Below are 21,972 nucleotides of genomic sequence, written 5' to 3'. Positions count from 1 at the left end.
GGTGCTGGGAGACCGAACGCCCTCCAGCGTAAGCCGCCTCCCATCCGGCGTACAAGCCATCCTGACGACACAAGAAGGTTCGCCCCTACAAAAGATGGCGGAAGTCGCAGACAAAATCATCGAGCAACTAAGGGCGGCCCAACCAGCCGGGCAATTCCAGATCGCCGCCACGGAGCCAGCTCCCAGTCCGGCGATAGAGCAGCTTACAATGCAGATCGCACAGCTGACAGGCTTGTTTCAACAGAAACCCGCGGAAATCCGCCGAGAGGTACGGGAAGACTGCGGGCGACGGTCACGCTCGCAACGACTCTCCAGCAACACGCCCGCGATCACGCTCACGCAACGACAACGGCTCAGGACTTTGCTGGTACCACTGGAAGTTTGGCGCCAGTGCGACCAATTGCCGCCAGCCCTGCACGTACGCGGGAAACGGCGCGGGCACTCGCTAATGGCGGCAAGCGATCCCAGCCCCATCACGCGCCGCCTATTCATAACGGACCGCGAGAGCTTGGTCAAATACCTCATCGACACAGGGGCAGATCTTTGCGTGTATCCGCGCACATCAATCCGCGGACACCTAAGGAGATCAACGTACGAGCTCGCGGCCGCCAACGGATCAGTCATCCACACCTACGGCACAGTCACGCTAGCAGTGAACCTAGGCCACCGGCGCGCGTTCACGTGGAAGTTTGTCATCGCGGACGTCCCGAAAGCAATAATCGGCGCAGATTTTCTCGCGCACTACGGACTACTTGTAGATCTCCACGGCAGCCAGCTGATTGACCGGCAGTCCCAGATTACCTCGCGTGGACAACTTCGTGCCGGCGGCGGATCCAGCATCAAGGTGATCACCGGAACTTCAAGCTACCACCAGCTGTTAGCTAAGTACCCGGACATCACGCGACCTGACGGCCCAGCACCCGTGACAAAGCACACCACCCGCCACTACATTGAGACAACACCGGGGCCTCCGGGCCGTGCAAGCCTCGCAGACTCGCCCCAGACCGCCTCCGCCGAGCACGGTGTAAGTTCGACCTCATGATGCAACTAGGCACTGCGAGACGAGGCAAAGGCAGCTGGGCCGCGCCGCTACACATGACACCGAAAGGCGAGGACGACGAGCGACCCTGCGGCGACTACCGGGGACTCAACGCTCGTACAATACCAGACCGTTATCCTGTGCCTAACATCCGCGATTTCGCCCAAGCGCTTCGAGACAAGAAGATCTTCTCTAAGATCGACTTAGTGCGAGCGTACAACCAGATTCCAGTTACTGAGGAAGACATCGCCAAGACTGCGATCACGACGCCATTTGGCCTATTCGAGTTTCTGTTCATGAGTTTCGGACTACGCAATGCGGCGCAGACATTCCAGCGTTTCGTCGACGAAATGCTCAGTGGCCTGGACTTCTGTTACGCATACATCGACGACATTCTCGTGGCGTCGGACGACGAGGAACAACATCACGGCCACCTCAAGCAGCTGTTCGAGCGCCTGCAGCAATACGGCATCGTAATAAATCCTGCAAAGTGTGTGTTCGGCCAGCCGGAGGTTGAATTTATGATCTACACTATCACGAGCAACGGCATACGCCCAACGACACGGAAAACCGAAGCCATCAGGAATTACACACGACCGCAAACAGCAAAGCAACTACGGCGTTTTCTCGGAGCGGTCAACTTCTATCGCGACCTGCTCCCGGACGCAGCGAGAACGCAGGCGGCAATGAACGAGCTGTTGAAGGGCAACATCAAAGGCAACCAGCCGGTAAGCTGGACGGACGCAGCAACGGCGGCCTTTGAGAAGACCAAAGCCGACCTCGAGCAAGCCACTCTCCTCGCGCATCCTCAAGAAGGGGCACACCTCGCCCTGGTTTGCGACGCCTCAGACACTGCCGTCGGCGCAGCCTTGCAACAGCGAGTAGACAACCAGTAGGAGCCATTAAGATTTTTTTCAAAAAAAATGAGCCCCACGCAAGCCCGTTACAGCGCTTTTGACCGCGAACTACTCGCTATCTACCTGGCAATCAAACAATTCCGCCACATGGTAGAAGCTCGCTCGTTTGTCATCTACACGGACCACAAGCCGCTGATATTTGCCTTCAAGCGAAAACTTGAGAAGGCGTCACCGAGGCAGGCCCGGCACCTGGACTTCATCGGTCAGTACTCGACGGACATACGCTATATCTCCGGCAAAGATAATGTCGTCGCAGACGCCCTGTTGCGCATCGAAGCAATAACGACGCAAATCGACTACGGCGAGCTGGCAGACGCATAACGACGCGACGCTGAACTCGAAAACATGAAGTCGACTAATCACGGCCTCCAACTTAAGCTGGTGCAGATTCCAGGAGCCGACGCAAAAGTCTTGTGCGATGTGTCGACAAACACGGCGCGCCCCTTCATCACGGAAACTTTCTGCAGAGCGGCATTCGACGCGGTGCACAATCTCGCGCACCCAGGTGTCAAGGCCACGGTCAAGCTCATGACACAACGCTACGTGTGGCCATCCATCAAGGCGGACTGTCGGGCATGGGCGTAAGCCTGCATCCAATGCCAACAGTCAAAAATCTCCAGGCACGTTACATCACCAGTCGGAGAATTTAGAACACCTTCCGTGAGATTCGAGCACGTGCATATCGACATTATCACCCTGCCACCATCCGAATGGCAAAGATACTGCCTCACGTGCGTGGACCGCTACACACGCTGGCCGGAAGCGTTTCCAATGCCGGATCAAGAAGCCGAGACAGTCGCTCGCGCCTTCTACACCGGCTGGATCTGCCGTTTCGGCACACCGAGGCGCCTGACCACCGACCAAGGACGACAATTCGAATCATACCTGTTTCAGTCGCTCAGTCGTCTGACAGGCACGACTCACCTGCGGACGACCGCTTATCACCCGCAAGCGAACGGCATGGTGGAACGACTCCACCGGCAACTGAAAGCTGCCATCCGTTGTCACCAGAACGACACGTGGACGCAGATCCTGCCCACCGTCCTCCTAGGCATACGAGCATCGTGGAAGGATGACCCTGAAGCTACCTCGGCGGAGCTGGTATACGGCAAACCACTGCGACTACCTGGAGAGTTCCTCGCTCCTAGCGAACGCCAGCAGGAAGATCCAGCGTTTTTCATCAGGCAGCTTCGAGGACACCTACAGCAACTGCGGCCAGCAGCCGTCGAACGCCATGGAACAACGAAAACGTTCGTGTTTAAGAATCTGGCAACTTCGAAGCACGTTTTCATACGACACGACGCCGTAAAAAACGCGCTCCAAATGCCGTATGATGGACCGTTTAGAGTCGTAAGCCGCAGCGACAAAACGTTCATCGTCAACTTGAATGGCAAAGACACCACAGTCTCCATCGACAGACTAAAACTAGCCTACATCGTCAAAGAAGACAACCGGGACCACCAACCGACTCCAACTACACCGACAACATCACCCAACGCAGCCACCGACCAGACACAGCCAACACCAATACCCCAGGAGCAGCCAAACCGACACGAACTTGCCCAGGACGAGAGGACGCCGGACCAACCAACAACCCGACGATCAGGGAGACACGTGCGTTTCGTAGAACGTTACCAAGCGGGATTCTCATAACAAAAAATGCTATTGTATTATAACACACTTATATCGTGACTTCATCACTGGTAAGGGGGTACTGTCGCAGCCGCGCCACACGCTTTTGCCAGCACACTTGACACACACGCACAGACGCGCGCGCACACACACACGCGCGCGTCCGCGCACACACAGACCCAGGCGACCACGCACACGCAGACCCAGGCGACCGTGCCTCGAACAGCTCGACCCGGATTAGCACTCATCGGATTCGTTTTCCGCGTCGGGGAGACAATAAAGCGTTCGAGCCGCGCTCGAACGTTTTATTGTAGCCGCCCGCATCTCGATACCTGCGACCTACGCTAGATTGCGCCCGGGTTTTTCCTGGCGCAGTATAACTATAAACTGCTAGAGCCGCGGATGCGCGCAGACGCTGGGAGATTACCGGCGCAATGAGCTGACGAAATCTTGGACAGCCGATGTCGGAGGACAGAAATCAGTTACGCTAGAGACACGACACGAGTCGCACGCACTCTCAGCTATCGACACTCAACGAAACGAAAGTTCAAATAAATCTAAGTTCAGTTCACATACTCTGAGTTCGTCATTTCCTGTCACATTTCCTCACTCCCAAATATATATAAAAACAAAGTATAAATACGCTATTATATATTTTCTGTTGTTATATGCGTTAAATAGATATAATTTATATGCATTACAAAAATGCTACAAAAGTGTGACATGATCAAATTTAGACCAAATCGGTGATAATTTCGTTGAGATAATCGCGTTACATCAAATTTTTTATTAAATTGAATGTGGAGGGTAGTTATTTTAAAGTATTTTGCAATTTCATTTTAAATAACTGTTTTGAAGGAATAATACATACCCAGTTTGAGATTTGCTTTGGTAGTCACAATGATTTTGTTCCTCATTAGAAGAAATTTCACTTCGTAGAGAGTCCAAAGTCTCATTTAATTGAGAACATAATTCAGATGATTGTTGGGCTGCATTAGGAATTTTTTTGTTACGCCTTGATAACGTGTATTTCTGAGGATCATTTCCTTCTTTTCTTATTATTTCTGGTAAAATGCGTCGTCTTGCATTTATAAACCAGTTACACACCTTAAATTAATATTTTAAATCATTAAAAATCAAACACTAATATTGTATATATTCCAAAGAAAACAAATATAATTTATCTCATCATGCACATTCTATGCACAAATAATGAGACGTTTTCAAAATGTGTGCACATAATTGTTTTATGCAAAAGTTCTTTAAAACCGTTGCATGTAATGAGATAAGTTATTCGGATAAATTACTTTTATAACACCCACAAATATTATATAAAATATTAAATTAATTCGTTATTGCAAATCCTGATACATTTTTTTAATGTTAACTAGCGTGCCACGCGCGGCCTCGTGGCCGCGTTGGCTTGCCGCCTTGCATCGCTTCGCGATGCAAGGCACGCAAAACGCTCGCGCTTCGTATTCGTAATACCTGTTGGTGCTTATACAGTATTGCTGTTGGTTCTGTTACAGAGTTGTTTAAATGATAAACTCGCAAGCTGTAAAAAGTAACCCAACTAACCCTATGGCTGCCCTTGGGGTGAGTTGGACTCGGTTTTAGTGTCGAGTTGCTTAACCCAATAACCCACGTAAAGACAATGGGTGAGGTAACTGAAAAACCTGAATGAAAATAGTAGCCCTGTTGGAAACAGTTAATAGAGGTTGATTACATTTTTAATCAAATTTGAATTTATATCTTAATTCTATTTTTTGCATTCGAACTTGATTAAAATTGATAGAATCGATATAAGTATATAGAATTATATACGGAAAATGACTATTAAAGTCACTAAAGGTCAATTACTGGTATTGAATATCGATTTCAATTATTGTTTTCCGTAATTAAATTTATCGACTCCTATCGATTCTATTGATTTCAATCGAGTTTTCTTGGCTTCTGTAATTAAATTATTGAAATTTATTTTTTTTTTGCTTTTGAGAATGGCTTTGAGTCTTGTCTCTGTTAATTTTGGTTCTTTGATTTATATTTTTTTTGGCATTATTCTATTGTGAGGCTGTTACAATGCCGCTACCCTAACCGGGTCTTGGGCGTTGTCGTCCAGATCGGACGGGTGGGTGCCTATCACCACTACACAGCGCGTCCTTAGGTTGCGGATAGAGGAACAGCCCCTGAGAAAGAGGTTAGCTGCGAATAAATTGAATAAGCAGCCGCGGACAGCCGATAGGAACAGGCGTGGGTGTGATGAGCCCACACTGTCGAACGCATTCATCTAGAAACACTACGCAAGCACCACAACAACAAAAACACTGCACATTATCTCTTATCTCTCAATCTATCTCTTTCATCACACATTACAAAAATGGGCAAAAATCCTGCTGCCGAGGAGGATGCGGGAGCGATGACAACTGCCCCGAAAGGGGATGTGTAGAATGATTAGTCACCTGGTCTTACGCGGTAAAGATGCCAGCGAAGGCGCGCTGCCTTGCAGGGGGGCGTTAGGATGTGAGAATGAAACCGCAGTGTGTCTGACGACGAATTGACACTGTCCGCGTCAAAGTCGGAAAGCTCTCATACTTAGTTCTAGAGAGTTAGGGGGGTTATCACCTCTAGAACGGTGGACTCACCTGCGATCGGAACAGGATCCGAAGCGCGCGGGTTTAACATAACATCATGGCTCAAAAAAATCAAATCCGAACCAAAAGGGACTTAAGGGTCGGAACTTGGAATGTTCGCAGTCTATACAGAGCAGGTGCGTTTAAAGAACTCGTAAAGGAAGCTGATAGGTACAATCTAAATTTGGTAGCAATACAGGAATCGCGGTGGCCAGATGGCGGAGTACTAGCATCGGGTAACTTCACGTACCTGTATGGGGCCGGGAGTGGGGGATCTCTAGGCACCGGATTTCTCGTAAGCAAAAGCATCATACATTCGGTTAAAAGTTTCAAATCCGTCAATGATAGGCTCTCGTACATCATTATCGAAGGTGAATGGTATAGATATGTATTTATTAATGTACACTGTCCTACGGAGGACAAAGGAGAAGAAGCTAAGGATCTCTATTACGAAACTTTAGAGCAGGTAATCGACCAGTTCGCGTCTTACGACACAAGAATAGTATTATGCGATTTCAATGCTAAAATAGGTAGGGAAGAAAAGTTTAGGCCTACTATAGGTAAGGAAAGCCTGCACGAAGCCAGCAATGATAACGGTATTAGGGTCATAAATTTCGCGGCGGCAAAAGATCTTATAATCAAAACTACGTGTTTTAAGCACAAGAACATACAAAAGGCAACGTGGACATCGCCGGACGGGGCCACACAGAACCAAATTGATCATTTCCTCATTGAAAAAAGACGTCATACTAATGTTCTTGACGTAAGGGCTTACAGAGGGGCAGATAGCGACTCGGACCACTTCCTAGTAGTAGCCAAATTAAGAGCTAGACTAGTAGCGAATCAAAATAGTAAGCGAGCAAACAAGGTAGAAAGCTTCGATATTGAGAAACTACGAGATAGAACAGAGCGTATGAGGTACCAGATAGAAATTAATAACAGGTTTCAGGCACTTGAAGAAGCAAACACATCGCCGGAGGGGAATGACGAACCGAATAGCTTATGGGGGGACATCGAAAAAACGGTAAAAGAGGCCGCGAACAAAGTACTGGGTAAAAAGAAAAAGCCAAAGAGCAAACCATGGTTTGACGAAGAGTGCGAACTCTGGTTTGAAAGGCGCAAAAAGGCTAAATTAGATAGCTTACAAAATAGAAGCGATAGGACCGTAGAAGAGTATTCTAACGTAAACAGACGAGCGCGATCTACAGAAATAAGAAGCGGGAGTATCAAAAGAATCTTATTAGGAGAATAGAAACTAGCAGTAAGGAAAATAACCCCCGCGAAATGTACAGAGGGATTAACGCCATCAGAAAGGGTTTTAGGAGTAGAGCGCAATTGATGAAGGACGAAAACGGGACCTCGTAACAAATGACAACGAATTACTGTCGCCGTGGAAAAATTATTTCGATAAATTATTAAACGTGCACGAAAATAGCGAAGAATTAGGGGACGAAATTCACACTGCTGAACCCCACGTGGAGGAACCGATCTACCAAGAAGTAGAGGCCGCGATTAAAAAAATAACAAAGCCGCGGGAAATGACTCTATACCAGCTGAGTTACTCAAATATGGGGGCGTCGAGCTCACTTTCAAAATCTATAAACTAGTATGTGCCATCTGGAAAAATGAAACAATACCCGAAAATTGGAAGGAATCGGTCATTATACCGATTTTTAAAAAGGGGGATAAGACAAACTGCAATAACTATAGGGGTATTTCACTTTTAGCAACGTGCTACAAAGTTCTGTCAAACGTAATACAAGCTAGACTCACTCCATTCGCGGAAGATATAGTAGGAAATTATCAGTGCGGATTTCGGCGCAACAGATCGACGAGCGATCAAATGTTTACCATAAGACAGTTGTTAGAGAAAAAGTGGGAATTTAGCGAAACCATACACCAACTATTTATAGATTTTAAAAAAGCGTACGACTCTATTAAGCGAAGCAAAATGTATCAAATTCTAGTACTTCTCGGTGTACAGAAAAAACTCGTGAGATTAATTCAAATATGTCTGAACGGAAGCACGGGAAAGGTCCGAGTAGGCGGTAATGTATCAGAACCCTTCATGATACGCGATGGTTTAAAACAAGGGGATGGACTCTCTACGGTGCTGTTCAACTTAACGTTAGAGTATGCCGTTAGAAAAATGCAGGTTAGCCAGATGGGCGCAACGCTTAATGGAACAACGCAGATACTAGGCTACGCAGATGATTTGGATATACTGGGGGATTGTAGGGAAACGGTAGCAAGAAACGCGGAAATCCTCATAAAAGCGGTGGAGTATACAGGGTTAGAAGTGAGTGAATCAAAAACAAAGTACATGATTGTGGATAAGCTAGGCATCTGCAGAGGGGAGGAAGATCTCAGAGTTGGGAATTTTACTTTTGAAAAGGTTAGCGAATTCAGGTATCTGGGTACGACCATAAATGATAAAAACGAGATTAATGTCGAAATAAATAAGAGACTCCATTCGGGTAATGCTTGCTTCTACGCCGTGAGTAATTTACTTAAGTCGAGGCTGTTGTCTAAAAACGTTAAAATAAGAATATACAGGACAATAATACTGCCGGTGGTTCTGTACGGGTGCGAAACGTGGGCTCTCACTAAGCAGGCGGACAACCGTTTTAGGGTATTTGAAAATAAAGTCTTGCGAAAAATATACGGGCCGAAGAAAGATGAGGAAACCGGGGAATGGAGGAGACTACACAATGATGAGTTACACAATCTGTACGCGTCACCAAATATTAACAGAATAATAAAATCGCGCAGATTGGGATGGGCAGGGCACGTAGCGAGAATGGGAGACGACCATACGGCAGCGCGTGTCATGAAGGGCAGGCCGATGGTAACGCGACCTCTAGGTAGACCTAGACGTAGATGGGAGGACAACGTAAAAGCGGATCTAGTAGAAATAGGACGGGTGGGTGTCGATCGGAGAGGTGCATCTTGGGTGGGGTTGACACAAGATAGGGCAGCGTGGAAGGCTTGCGTAGATGAGGCAATGAACTTTCGAGTTCCAAATGCCATGTAAAAAAAAAAAAAAAAAAAATTCTATTGTGAGGTTTAGAGATTGGAGAAAATTTTGCAGTTAAATTTATTGTTGTAGATGCTATTTACAGGGGTTGCTTCGAATCATATTTGTAGCTTGTTCCTTAGTTGGTGTTTATTGGTGTAATATAAATATTATTGGCATTAATTTAATGTTGCTTGGCTTAGCTTATTCTTACATATTATTGATACCTAATGCAAGATGATATGTATGATTCGAAGTTAAATATGGGACTCTGATCTGCTCTGCGATAAGTTCAGGCGGAGAGAATTTGACTTTAATGGCTTATAGCCAGCATTGCGTACTGCTGTTAATTATTCTTTACAATGCAGCTTTTTAATGCACATTTCTTTTCAGAATTTTTCCAAGGAAGAAAACTACTTTTCTAAATTGACATATGGCAGTGCTAAGTTAAAATTATTTTATGAACCGTAAATTAATGTGTAACATTGATTTATAACTGAAAACTGTTCTTTGTTTATCTAGATGTTGCTTTTGTCCGTTTTTAGGCTGTATTGCACTGGATGCGATGAGCACATTGGCTCTACATCAGCAGAGAAGTATAGCATGACTGAACATTCATTTCTGCAAATCTTGTTGTGTGAAATGCGTCAAGAATTCTATGGAGATGGTACTTTTGAATAAGGTGAGGAACTATATTATTTAGTTTAATTGATAATGTCTAATCAACAATATAAAACAACTGCAAATTGCTTTATATTTCATGATTTAAATAACTTTGTCTTGAAAACAAAAATGACTCAACTACGTAGCATAAGCAGCATAGTAGTTTGAATTACTTAGAGACAAAGGTGCATAAAAAATGTATTAATCATACTGAATGAAATTTTGATACACTACATCTTGTGTTGTATTTTTTATCTTGATACGCTATTGTCTTTGAGAATAGTGAGCAGCATAGATGACAAGAGAAATGCCTAGAAATGTTATCTTTCATCATAATTTTAATCATAACATTTTTTTAGCCATCTTCATTCACTCATTAGTCACAGCGAAGTTCTTCATTCATTCAACTTGGGCAATTTTGGCACAATGTAATATTGAATAAAAATTTCATGAGGTAACGAATTTTTCCTTATAAATGTATATCACTAAGTTGCTTTCATCGACAAATACGTGTGGCGTCTCGCATAATGTCGGGGAAATAAGTAAGAAGTGCTCGCTAATCAAATGTTCTACACGTTGAGGCGTTTGTAACCTTACTGTAACTATTACTTTGTAAATTGCATTGTAGGCACTAACATTACCGTCACGTTGATTGCAACTTAATTCAGATACAGAGTGTCCTTTCTCGTCTGGCGTTCTTGTAAATATTTGCAGATAGAGCTCACACTATGGCCTGTGCACCACTTAAAAAGTGACACATACGCTTGAACGTGTACTCTTCTATTCGAAACCATTAACGCAAATTCGTTGTCTCGCGTGCTTAAATCCGAACCACTTCTAACGCGCGCGTACTCCAGCCTGTAAAAAGGGAGGGTATTATTCTCGGGCGGAGCAATTTGCTATGGTGTTGGTTAAAGCGTAACCGTGGCTTGCACTCGGCTACAAATAGTTAGACAAGTACTTATACCTATAAAATGCGCAAAAATAAATGTACCAACAAATAGGATCGAATAATTCAATGACAATAAATCTTGTACCTTTGGCAAATCTTTTGAAAGTTGGCTTGTTTACAGGTGCAAAGAAAATGAAGGTGACTCATACAGCAAACCAGAAATTGTTTGCAGTATCAGTGTTGATGATGCCTAAGTATATCTAATAGGTAGATAATTGTTTTACTAATATTATTTATTTATGATATTTGTCTTTACAGGGTAGTGTGGTTAAATCTGGTGCCAGTACGCAAGGTTATCCTGTTTTTTGTTTCAATATTGTTGTCAAAGTTTTGATTGTTATTCTTCTGGCCGTCATCAACACTATCATCAACACTACTGGAAAATCAGTAACTTATTTGTATTTGTATCAATTATTTATTTTTGTTTATAGATATTCTTAAAATATATCTTATTTTAATTTTATTCTATTGTAATTTCAGATAAATAATGCAACACTTTTGTATCGCAGTATTCAAGAGGAAGTAAACAAAAGGATGATATTTCGTTTGTAGGATTTCAATTAGAATATTAGAAAATTGATTGTTTAGGTATTTAGCTTAGTCTAGAGGGATGTAGTAAGCTACTTAGAGATTTTCTTCAATCTAAACAATTTTCTTTATTGGGTTTAGGTTTATCTAGTTTAGTATATACCCTTGAATTTTGAAAGTGAATTGTACTGATTCAGCTTAAAAGATTTAATTGATATAGCGTACGTCGTTATATGATACCAAATGACACGGATTGTATTCGGCGATTACGTATTTCCTAAATTATGCATTTTTTATAATTTAATTAAAAAAGTGGTTTAATTTTGTATATATGTATGAGATAAAAGCCAAAATATAAATTTCAGCTTTTAATAATATAGGAAAATTGCTGAAAATAATTGGGTTGGATGGGCATGTTGCACCGAAGTTATTATTGAATTTATGTATCAAAAAATCGCTTTATGGGTTGTGTATGTCAAAAAGTGTTTAAAAAAATATTTGCCACGGTAAAAAGTTGTATTTTGAAAATGTTTACAACTTTTACATTTAACATTTTCATGTAAAACGTAAATCCGTAATGTTTTATGGCAAATAATTGGTTTTTAGCTGTAAAAAAACGATTTTGGGCTGTAAACTCGAGTTCTAAGCATTTTCATGATTTGATGTTAATGGGAAAAAGTTGTATTTTTCAAAGATCTATAACTTTTCCATTTAACTTTTTTTTGTAGAATGCTTATAATTCGACTTAGAGCTAAAAAACCGTTTTTAGCTATTTTTGGAGGTGACCGCATTCTGCGTATACGTGCAGGATCAAGCCCAAAATAAATCTGTCAGCTTTGTATTACGAGGGGAGTTCGCACACAAATTTTTAGCCCGATTGATTAAAGTCTTTCCGAGATAATCGCATCACAGGAAAATTTTTATTAAAAAAACGCTTAAAAATCGAACAAATTGTTCCCGCATTTCAAAACGACGTAGAGGATCGGGATAAAAAATGCAAAAGGAGACATCTCCTAAAATTTCAGCCCGATCGGTCGAAAAATGCGTGAGATATCGCATCTCACACATTTTTCGCACACGAAACTATAAGGCACTTCCGTGTCGCGGTCGTGCCTAGAAAGACAAAGTAATTTTAGTTCGAATTAGCTCGCTTTGCCACAGATAAGGGTATCGTCTTACATTAGACAAGTCTGTAAGAAAATATATCTCTCGTGAAAAAGTAAACTTGATGTTAAGTTACTATATTAGTCTTTACAAGCCAAGAAACAATTTGTATACTATAGGTTTGGCATTGCATATTCTCCAAATCGGAGATCTGTACACAAGCCAGTCTTAACGAAACTAATATCAGCGTTTTGTCAGAGTTGACTCATCAGTAAGGCTCTGACAACTTTCTTTACATGACCAAGAAGACAAGAAATCTTTTACTAAAATACCACTTTTCAACTGTGTAGTATCCGTCTAAGAAAAGTTGCCATATCCTTAACGATAAGTCTACTCTGGCAGCTGGGAAAAACCCGATTTTACTTTTGTAAAAGCTTACCGGCATACAAATCTCCAACTTTGAAAATATGTCATGCTATGCCTACAATTTAAAAACTATATTTTAGCTTGTAAAGACCAGTTGAAATATTAAACCCCTGTTTTATACTGGAAAAGTTTCCAGGCGAAGAAAAGTAAGTGGCATATGAAGAGAACCAGTAAAAAGTAGAGAAAAATATTGTAAATTTAACTTGTAAAAGGAAAGTGATAAATTAATAACTAAATTTGCCGACTTTCTGGAGACTTAGCCTCCCTTTTTAAGGTTACCAATGCACCATTATGTATTGATGTGTAACCCTTATAGCACCCAATCTTTTCGCAATATTGTCTGAAAGTTGAATCGGCAGATTTATCAGATTCGAAAATATTGCAGGCAGATTATTGAATATTCTAAATAGTGTCCAGTAATATTGTTTAATGTTGTAAAGGCTAATGTCTGTTTTTTGATTGTGTTTAAAAAAAAAAAAACAATATTGTAGCAATATGTCTCGAAGATTATTCGAAATATTGTGTTATTATTGTAAAATAAAAGTAAAAAAAACATTAAATTAATAAAAGTATGTAAGCGTTTTCACGGGTTCTCATGCCTGTTTCGGGAGGTACCATCCGAATGATACGAGGAACTAGAGAAAGTGCAGAGGAGATATCTGAAATCGATACTTCAACTAGAGAGGACAATACCAGCGCACATTGTACACTGGGAGACGAAACGGTTCAAGCTGGGAACCAGAGCAGAAAAAAGGGCCATAAAATATAGAAAAAAACTAAAGAAGGAGAAAGAGAACTCGCTGCTAAGAGAATGCTGAAGATTACTAAAGAAGTAAGACGAGAGGAAGTCGGAAGAGAGGAGGAAAGGATGTGAGGAGGAGCGAATTAAAAAAGTGTGGAATATCAATGACAAAGTACAGTAGAAGAGTGGAAGAAGGAGAAAGGATCAAGGAGGAAATTGAGAGGATAAACAAAGACTTACAATGGCAGAATCAGAGAGAGGAAATAAGAGGATCAAGTAACGCAAGGAAGATAAAATTACTCCTAAAGGAGCAAGGAAAAATCTCGGAATATATAATGCGAGCAGGAGAGCCTAGGCAAGGGTCGCTCGAAATAACAGCGAGATTCATTATGGACAGCGAGATAAGGAGAAAGAAATATTCGAGAAAAGAAGAGGAAAGAAAATTCAGGATGTGTGGTGAGGAACAGAAGACATTAAAACACGTGATAGAAGAATACGAGAAAACAAAAATTATAGGAGCGAAATGGCAAGAAGTATATTAAGGAAGGAAGGAACAAGTCGGAAACCTAAGTAAGATACTTTGGAAGAGGAAAAATAAGGAAGTAATCTAGGAGTAAAAAAAAGCAAGCGATAGCTAAAAAGGTATAGATTTGAGAAGCACACCAAGACCTGTGAAATAAACTACGGGAGGTTTGTCAAAGCAGACAAAAACACAGAAAGCATTGAGATAAAGTAAGCAGAGAAAGGATGACGAATTACAAAAAAAGATTGGAAAGGGAGATGAGGGACTTAAAAGAAGAGTTTAAGGAATAAAAGGTAAGCTGCAACTGGAGAGGGGACAAAGAGAGGTGGTAGAGAGAAAGATGTTGGACCTGGAAGGTGAAGTCAAAGTGAGAAAGGGAAAGCTAGAGGATAATAGAAAGGGCAGAGATAGATTAAAAAGGACAATTAGAAAAATAAAAGATAAGGTGATGAAAGCGGATGATAGTCCAGGGCGTGAGAAGGAGAAAAAAGTGAAGGCTGAGGAGAACAAGACCATCAGAAGTGTGGCTACACAAAGAAAAGAGATGGAACGAGGAGAAAGAGTTGGAGGACTGTCTGCTCGAGAATCTGGAGGAGATAGTATGGGAAGTTAAAGAGACAAAAAACAAGGAGACGAAAAAAAACATTTTCTCGTCCAAAGAGGAGAAGGATAAGATCTGGAGAAAGAGAGGAAAAAGCAATGAGAAAGAGGAGATCAGGTTTGAGCAGTGAATGAACATAAAAGAAAAAAGAGCGTAAAAAGAGGCGATGATAAGAATGGAGAGAAAGACAAGACCGTAAAGATGTCGGCCGATAAAGGCAAGTATCTCAATCTGGCCGATAAAGGTAAGACTGCAATGGTACCGGCCGATGAAAGTAAAACCATAGAAAAGTTATGCGAATTTTATAGTTAACCTAATTAAGTGTTCGAAAATCCCTCCATGATTTGTAATACTAGTTTTTAAAATGCTGGTGTATTAAAAAATACTGAAGTGTTTATCTCTGTAAATACTGTCTAGGCAGATGCTTATACTAGCAGAGAAAATTAACGTGAATATAGCCATCGAAGACCTTGTCGTGAATATAAAATTTTACACTAATGACCAAACGCACTAAATATCATTTTAGGATAAAGATGTTAATTCTTTGAAAATTTCTTTTGTTTTCAATAAACTATTTTGATTTAAAAGTAAGATTTAACGTGACTTCTGAGTCCGCAGTCAAAAATATGAGTACTCTTGGATATAACAACCTACAACTTTTATCTGAGCCTTTTTTTATTTCTACATCTACACAATATTAATTTAATTTCTGTTCAAAACGTCATTTCCAGTTCAATTTATTCAAATTCCTTCAATTCTAATTGAAATTTTTTGAACTATCACACGAGTCTTAACATCTAAGAATATTCCTACTGTTTTATTTTTTTTCATCAGTGCATCAATATTGCAATATTTCGATGTAAAGATGAAATATCGCACTTTCCAGATTTTTCAGGAAATTTTTCTGGACTTCTTGAAATTTTTGTCTTCCTGGAATTTTAACGCTGATAATATACTTATGATTATAAACGTGGTTTCTTGGTGGTTGAACTTGGTGTAATTTGAAGGTCACACCGTGTATCATTTACCATAACTATAATGGGTTGAGCTCAGGATCAACCTGACACCTGGACATCATCTAAAGAAAGTAAAAAATTTTTTTAGTATATTTGATGTATACTCAGTGCGTTGTATTGTAGACTATGTCTGGCCATCCGGGAGGTGATTTCGACACCTAGACATCGTCCATAGAAAGTGAAAAGGAGGATGCTTATGAGTAAAGGGGATTTCTGTCCGTAACGCGGTACCTACGAAACCTATACCAGTGTATATGTCACGAAAAAATATAAAGTTAAAAAAAAATTTTGATTTCCATAACCACCGGGAACATAGAAAAAAAACTACATGAAAATTTCATCTCCTAAAAGGCAAAAAATTTTGTAATACCGCAAAAAATAATTAAAGCTCAACTGTAAAGGGTCCCTACAAAGCTAGAATCAAATCTCGTATATAATACAGTAGAAAAAAATAATTTTTAATGGGGAGCCATCCCTCAGTCACGATAAATAGATGAATGATGAGCGTAACATCGACTCACCCTCATAGTACTTTGCGTTTTAAAATGTTTTGGCACTTTTCTAAACTATCGAGGTGCCTATCAAAAGCTCGTATCGAAACACAATATACTGTTGCACCCCTGATTGGGAGTCACCCTTTAAAGGTTTAATCTTAAAGGTTAAAGTGTCTTAGCACGTGAAATTGTCATATTTTTACTTTTTGAGGTGAGGAATTTATGCAATACCGGGAAAAACGGAGAATTGCTCCGAGTTCAGCCGTACCCAGGATAGGCACCTAGATAGTTTAGGTAAAATGTGCCAAGCATTTTAAAACGCAAAGTACTACGGGGGTGAGTCGGTACTTCTATTAATCGAGACTTAGGGGTGGCTCCCAGCAAAAAATAATTTATTTCTGCTGCATTTGTTGCGAGCTTTAATTTGAACTGTGATAAAACCCCCAAAAACTGTGCCAAGGATAAGTACGGTGGCAAGGCGCAAATGCTCGATTTCAAAGAAATCCGAACTTAGAGATTTTATACTCCTTCAGGGGGTGGCTCCTAATCAGGGATGCAGCGAAGCATTGCGTTTTGATACTAACTTTTGATAGGCACCTCGATAGTTTAGAAAAAAGTGTGCCAAGATACTTTAAAACGTAAAGTACTACGAGGGTGAGTCGATGTTACGCTCATTATTCCTCTATTAATCGTGACTTAGGGGTGGCTCCGAATTAAAAATTACTTTTTTCTACTGTATTCTATAGGAGATTTGATTCTAGCTTTGTAGGGGCCCCTTACAGTTGTGTTTTAATTATTTTTTGCGGTATTACAACATTTTTTGCCTTTTAGGAGATAAAATTTTCATGTAGCTTTTATCTATGTTTCCGGGGGTTATGGGGGTCAAATTTTTTTTTTATCTTTACATTTTTTTGTGCCCTATACGCTGGTATACGTTTCGTAGGTACTGCGTTACGGTCAGAAATCCCCTATATTCATGGGCATCCTCCTTTCCTTTAGTACATTTCTTGTATACTTATAGTGCATTGCATTGTAAACCATGTCTGGCCATCTAAGAGGTGATTTTGACACCTGGACATCGTCTACTGAAAGTGAAATTTTTTTTTCATATTTGTTGTATATTTAGTGCGGTGTATCACAGCAGACCATGTCTTGCTATCCAGGAGAAGATTTTGATACCTGGACATTGTCTACTGTGAGTGAACTTTTTTTCGGTACATTAGCTGTATTCTTAGAGCATTGTATGGTAGACCATGTTTCGCTATTCAGGATGTAATTTTGCAATATTTTTAGGTGAAGATGGGATTTTGCACTTTTCGGATTTTTCAGGGAATATATCTAGACTTATAATTTTGGTCTTCCTGGAATTCTAACGCAGATCATATACTTATGACATTGTCTGCTGTAGTTAAAACATTTTTTGGTATCTTTGTTGTATACTTATAGTGCATTGTATCATAGACCCTGTTTCGCTATTTGCTTATATAATAATAAGTGTCGAACGATTATGTATCAGTAAAAAATGTGTAACCTAAATTAGGAGCCAATTTTACTCAGTTTTCACCCCGTAAAATACACGAAGAGAATTATTTATTGTTTAACAACCTAAAAAAACTGGATAAGTAAAAATTGTACCAGTAATTTTCGTCTTAGGCATAAAATATACCATCTTTATTAAGACTAAATATATTTAATAATAAAAAAGAATAAATAATATTTTAAAGAACGGAAATATATTAAAAATAAATTATATATACACTAATATTTGATCAATAGGTAATAATTTTAATTTTAATTTAATACTATACCATTAAATTAAAATTAATAAATATTATTACTAGTATAATAAAGTACGCAATTTACCATGTCGGCTTCCATGCTACCACGCGCCCCATGAAACATGGCTTATATTACTACATTAATATACTTTTTAATTAAATATTTTTTAACTTATAAATTTAAAATATGGTTATATTTAACTTAAATTAAAGACTTCAATGTTATTCCCTTAAATTTTTATATTAGTTTACAATTAAATGTATAGTATTAAATAATAAATAGACAGAACTGACTTTGTTACTTTGATAAACGCGCCATAATATGGCAACAGATCCCGTGTCCAGGATATTTGAAGACCAAGTTAAAACAATTACAATGTCATATATCTGTTGTATGACTCTTACAACCAATAGAAGCAGGTCAATTAACATGACATCCACATCTATATTATATCACGCCTATTTCAAGTTAAGTCGTCTCATCGTCAGATCTCGATGTAAAGAACATCTAAAAAACTATGATCGTCGCCATGGCAAACATTTCGCAATTTTCTATTATCGTCTATAGTGATGTAGTTTTGTCTTGACGTCAATTTTAGTCCTTTTTCTCTGATATTTTGTCCGTCGTAAATAAAGTCTAATCCCTTCGGTATTATGTTTAATACATCACATCGCATCAAAATAAATATATTTTTTCAATAACTACATAATATTGCTCAATAACAATACATTCGAATTGAATTTAAATTTGAATAATAAGTATTATGCTTTAATGTTATGATGTAATTACTTCTGATTTTGAAATAAAATAATATTTTAATAATGGTATATTTTTTTATTATTGTTTTTGTTTCATATTTCTATTATTATAGAAATATGAAAAGAAGCGTCAGCAAGTGAGTTTTTAGCTAGTTTTTTATTAAGACCTTTCAAGAGGAATTAGACAGGTAGATTACTTCAAACTGGCTCTATAACCTCCAAACGACCTTCGGCACCCCAGCCAATAATACCATTCTGAACTCCAAATTTTCCGCTTCATTTATTTTTGCAATAAAAACAAGTTCTTATAATAAAATCAAAGTTGACTTTAAAATGAAGGTTAAATCCAAGGTAATTGTTTGACTCTCTCCTTGATTGCCTACAAATTTTTTTTTCTACCTTTTTTTATTGAGGCTTTTCCTGACGAGTTATAAGCGGCGGAAATTTAAAATAGGTCACCTTGTATATATTGTTAATAAGGCATTCAAAAAACAAACAAAATCATTATTTACAGAGTAACACGATGTTATTTATTTCAAGAATAAATAAAATACCTAGAACAATTATGTTTTTTGCTCTCCATGTTAACAAAAAAAAAATATAAGGAAAGCAGAAGTGAGAGAGTCAACCCTTGTAAATAAAAAACTCCAAACAAATAGATATTTCACTGACGACGTTTCGTTGGTTTGGTTCCCAACCTCTTCAGATCAATTTTTGTAAATGTTACATATTAAATTACAATATTACAAGAAAAAACTCCTCGAGTCAATCACAGTCATAAGCTATACAAAATGTATAGCTTATGCTGCAAGGGGTAATGTCCGTTTTCGGATTGCATTTCCAAAAAACAATATATATATATGTATATGTACCATCCAGATGGTTCTTCCCGAAACAAGCAAGGAAGACCTTGAAAATGTCCATATAGCGCTCAATGTTTGGTCAATATTACCTGAGTGTTGAATTTCCAGATTAGCTAGATTAGATAATATTGTGAAAGGATTATATAACCTTTATAAATTTTCGAGCAATATTGCTGAGGACCAAAATGTCCGTTTTTTCATTGTAGCGTTTTTATAATCTTTTGAGATTGGAAAAAATAATAAAGTTAATGTATCATACATTCTAATCAAATGTTCTCGCAATTCACTAATATGAAATTGAATATTGCATGGCCAAATATTAAATACAATAGCGACTGCAAATGATATACCAAAAACACTGCAATCATAATTAGTCGGATACTGTGCTTGTTTAAAAGATATGCGTAAATTATCTTTATTTGGAAACAGCCTTATATCAATACAAATTTTATGCATAATCATTAAGACATTTTTTGTTAATACTATCAAAAATTTGTATTACATTGCCTTTGTACCACAAACAATAATCCAGTGTCCGTTTGTACTTAAACAAGAAAAAAGAATTTGAATATATTCTTTATGACTATCAATAGGTTGAATATTAGACAAACTCTGAAAATTAACTGTAGATTGCATATCAAAACTCGAGTAAAATTTTAAAATATTTTTGAATTCAAGTATATAATGGTTATCATTTGATTGACTTTTAGAATGAGAATAATTTCTGACTAGCAAATAACGCTCGCTTCGCTCGAGCAGCAGCAAAGAATCTATTTTTCATTTTCATTTTTATCAGGTATTTCTGCATTAATTAATTGGTTTAAGTGATTTGCAGCAAAAAATTTTTCTTTCTGTTTTTTAAACAAATGTCACATCGAATGTGACAAATTGACGTAGAAAACTATACAATTTTAATACATAACAAAATCACGTCAATGTTCTCACTAGTGATAAATAACTATCGATTTAAAACTTAAAATATTTAAAAAAAAAACCAAGACAGTCAAAAGAATAAATTTTAAATTTAAAACAAAAATACTCTCAACTCTTGTTATATCCAATTGAAATATTAGGAAATATAAAATAACAAGAGTTGAGAGTATTTTTGTTTTAATTTTAAAATTTAAAATTTATTCTTTTGACTGTCTTGGTTTTTTTTAATATTTTAAGTTTTAAAATTTTACCTTCCATTAAAAATCAATGCGTAATTTTCGTGTTTTAAATCTTTATTATTTAAAACTTGTAGGAAAAAAGACCTTAAAAAAACTTGAATTTCATGACTATTGCAATATATATTTTAACCGAGCGACGCCAGGAGTGAGGTGAATCGCACTAGTTTATATTAAACAATTTACCTTGAAATATATAAAAAAAAACCGAAATTACTTTTTCCCTAATAATCTGGCCACGATATTTTTGAATCTGCCGAATCTGCCAATGCAAGTTTTGGGCAATATTATTGAAAGATTGGCTGCTATATGGGTTAGATTAGATAAGATTGGTTTTTATTAACTGGACATTATGTTGTTATGAGAAAAATTGAGTAGATTAAAAGAATAAGTGAGGATGAGAATATTACATTTTAATATTTTGCAAAATAACGAGTATTCTCGAGAGTGTAGAAGTATTGTAATGCTGTTTGCAATAAAAAGTAAATGTATAAATATAAAACAAATTATAACAATTTAAATGAATTTAAAGTGCATTCATTCAGAAGAATAGCGAAAACGTAACGAACCAAGAAAAAATCAGCAATACCCGCATAAGTAGGGACTTCTAGTCATTAAAGCAGTCGCAGAGCACATATATATCAGTGTCTATAGACAAACCTGTCCGCACAAGATCATGCGACGATGCGTTTTATTGTAAATACATTTATTTTTTCAAAATAATATCTTTTGTTACATCGCCTAAAAACAAGAATAGCAAATTTTATTTTGTTTTACAAAATTCGATCAAATTGCTAAGTATTGCCTTAAATTGACTAACAAATAATTTGGAGCTAAAATTATCAGGAGGAGAAATGCTTTGTTTGGTTAGATATTTCGGAGTTATAATATGCGAATTAATTCCTGAAAATGACAAACATAGAAATGTATACCATTATCTTGGCGAAATTTTAGGTAATATAGTATCGCCAAGAAGCTCATAGAAATATGATAGACATTTTAAGGGAATTAGGAGCATCGCTGGTATTAGTTAACAGTCGAAGGAAAAAACAACTGCTACTCTGATTAAATCAAATAAGAATTGACTTAGCCGGGAGGAAATGCGTACATAAGGATATTT

At 38.8% G+C, this 21,972-nt stretch overlaps 1 protein-coding gene across 5 annotated transcripts in view; it reads right to left on the bottom strand.

The window, feature by feature from the left end:
- LOC100301564 (TGIF-like) overlaps positions 1-21,972 on the bottom strand; it is a 160,532-nt gene that overhangs the window by 107,450 nt on the left and 31,110 nt on the right. For all 5 annotated transcript variants that reach the window (XM_032601516.1, XM_008207890.4, XM_031925101.2 and 2 more), the window contains 1 exon segment: positions 4,460-4,695. In XM_032601516.1, coding sequence (XP_032457407.1) covers positions 4,460-4,695 — 236 coding nt within the window.

Source organism: Nasonia vitripennis (genome assembly GCF_009193385.2).
Source record: "Nasonia vitripennis strain AsymCx chromosome 2 unlocalized genomic scaffold, Nvit_psr_1.1 chr2_random0005, whole genome shotgun sequence".
Lineage (NCBI taxonomy): Eukaryota > Metazoa > Arthropoda > Insecta > Hymenoptera > Pteromalidae > Nasonia > Nasonia vitripennis.
The sequence above is the reverse complement of the archived record's forward strand: the minus strand, read 5'-3'. Positions and strand labels throughout refer to the sequence as shown.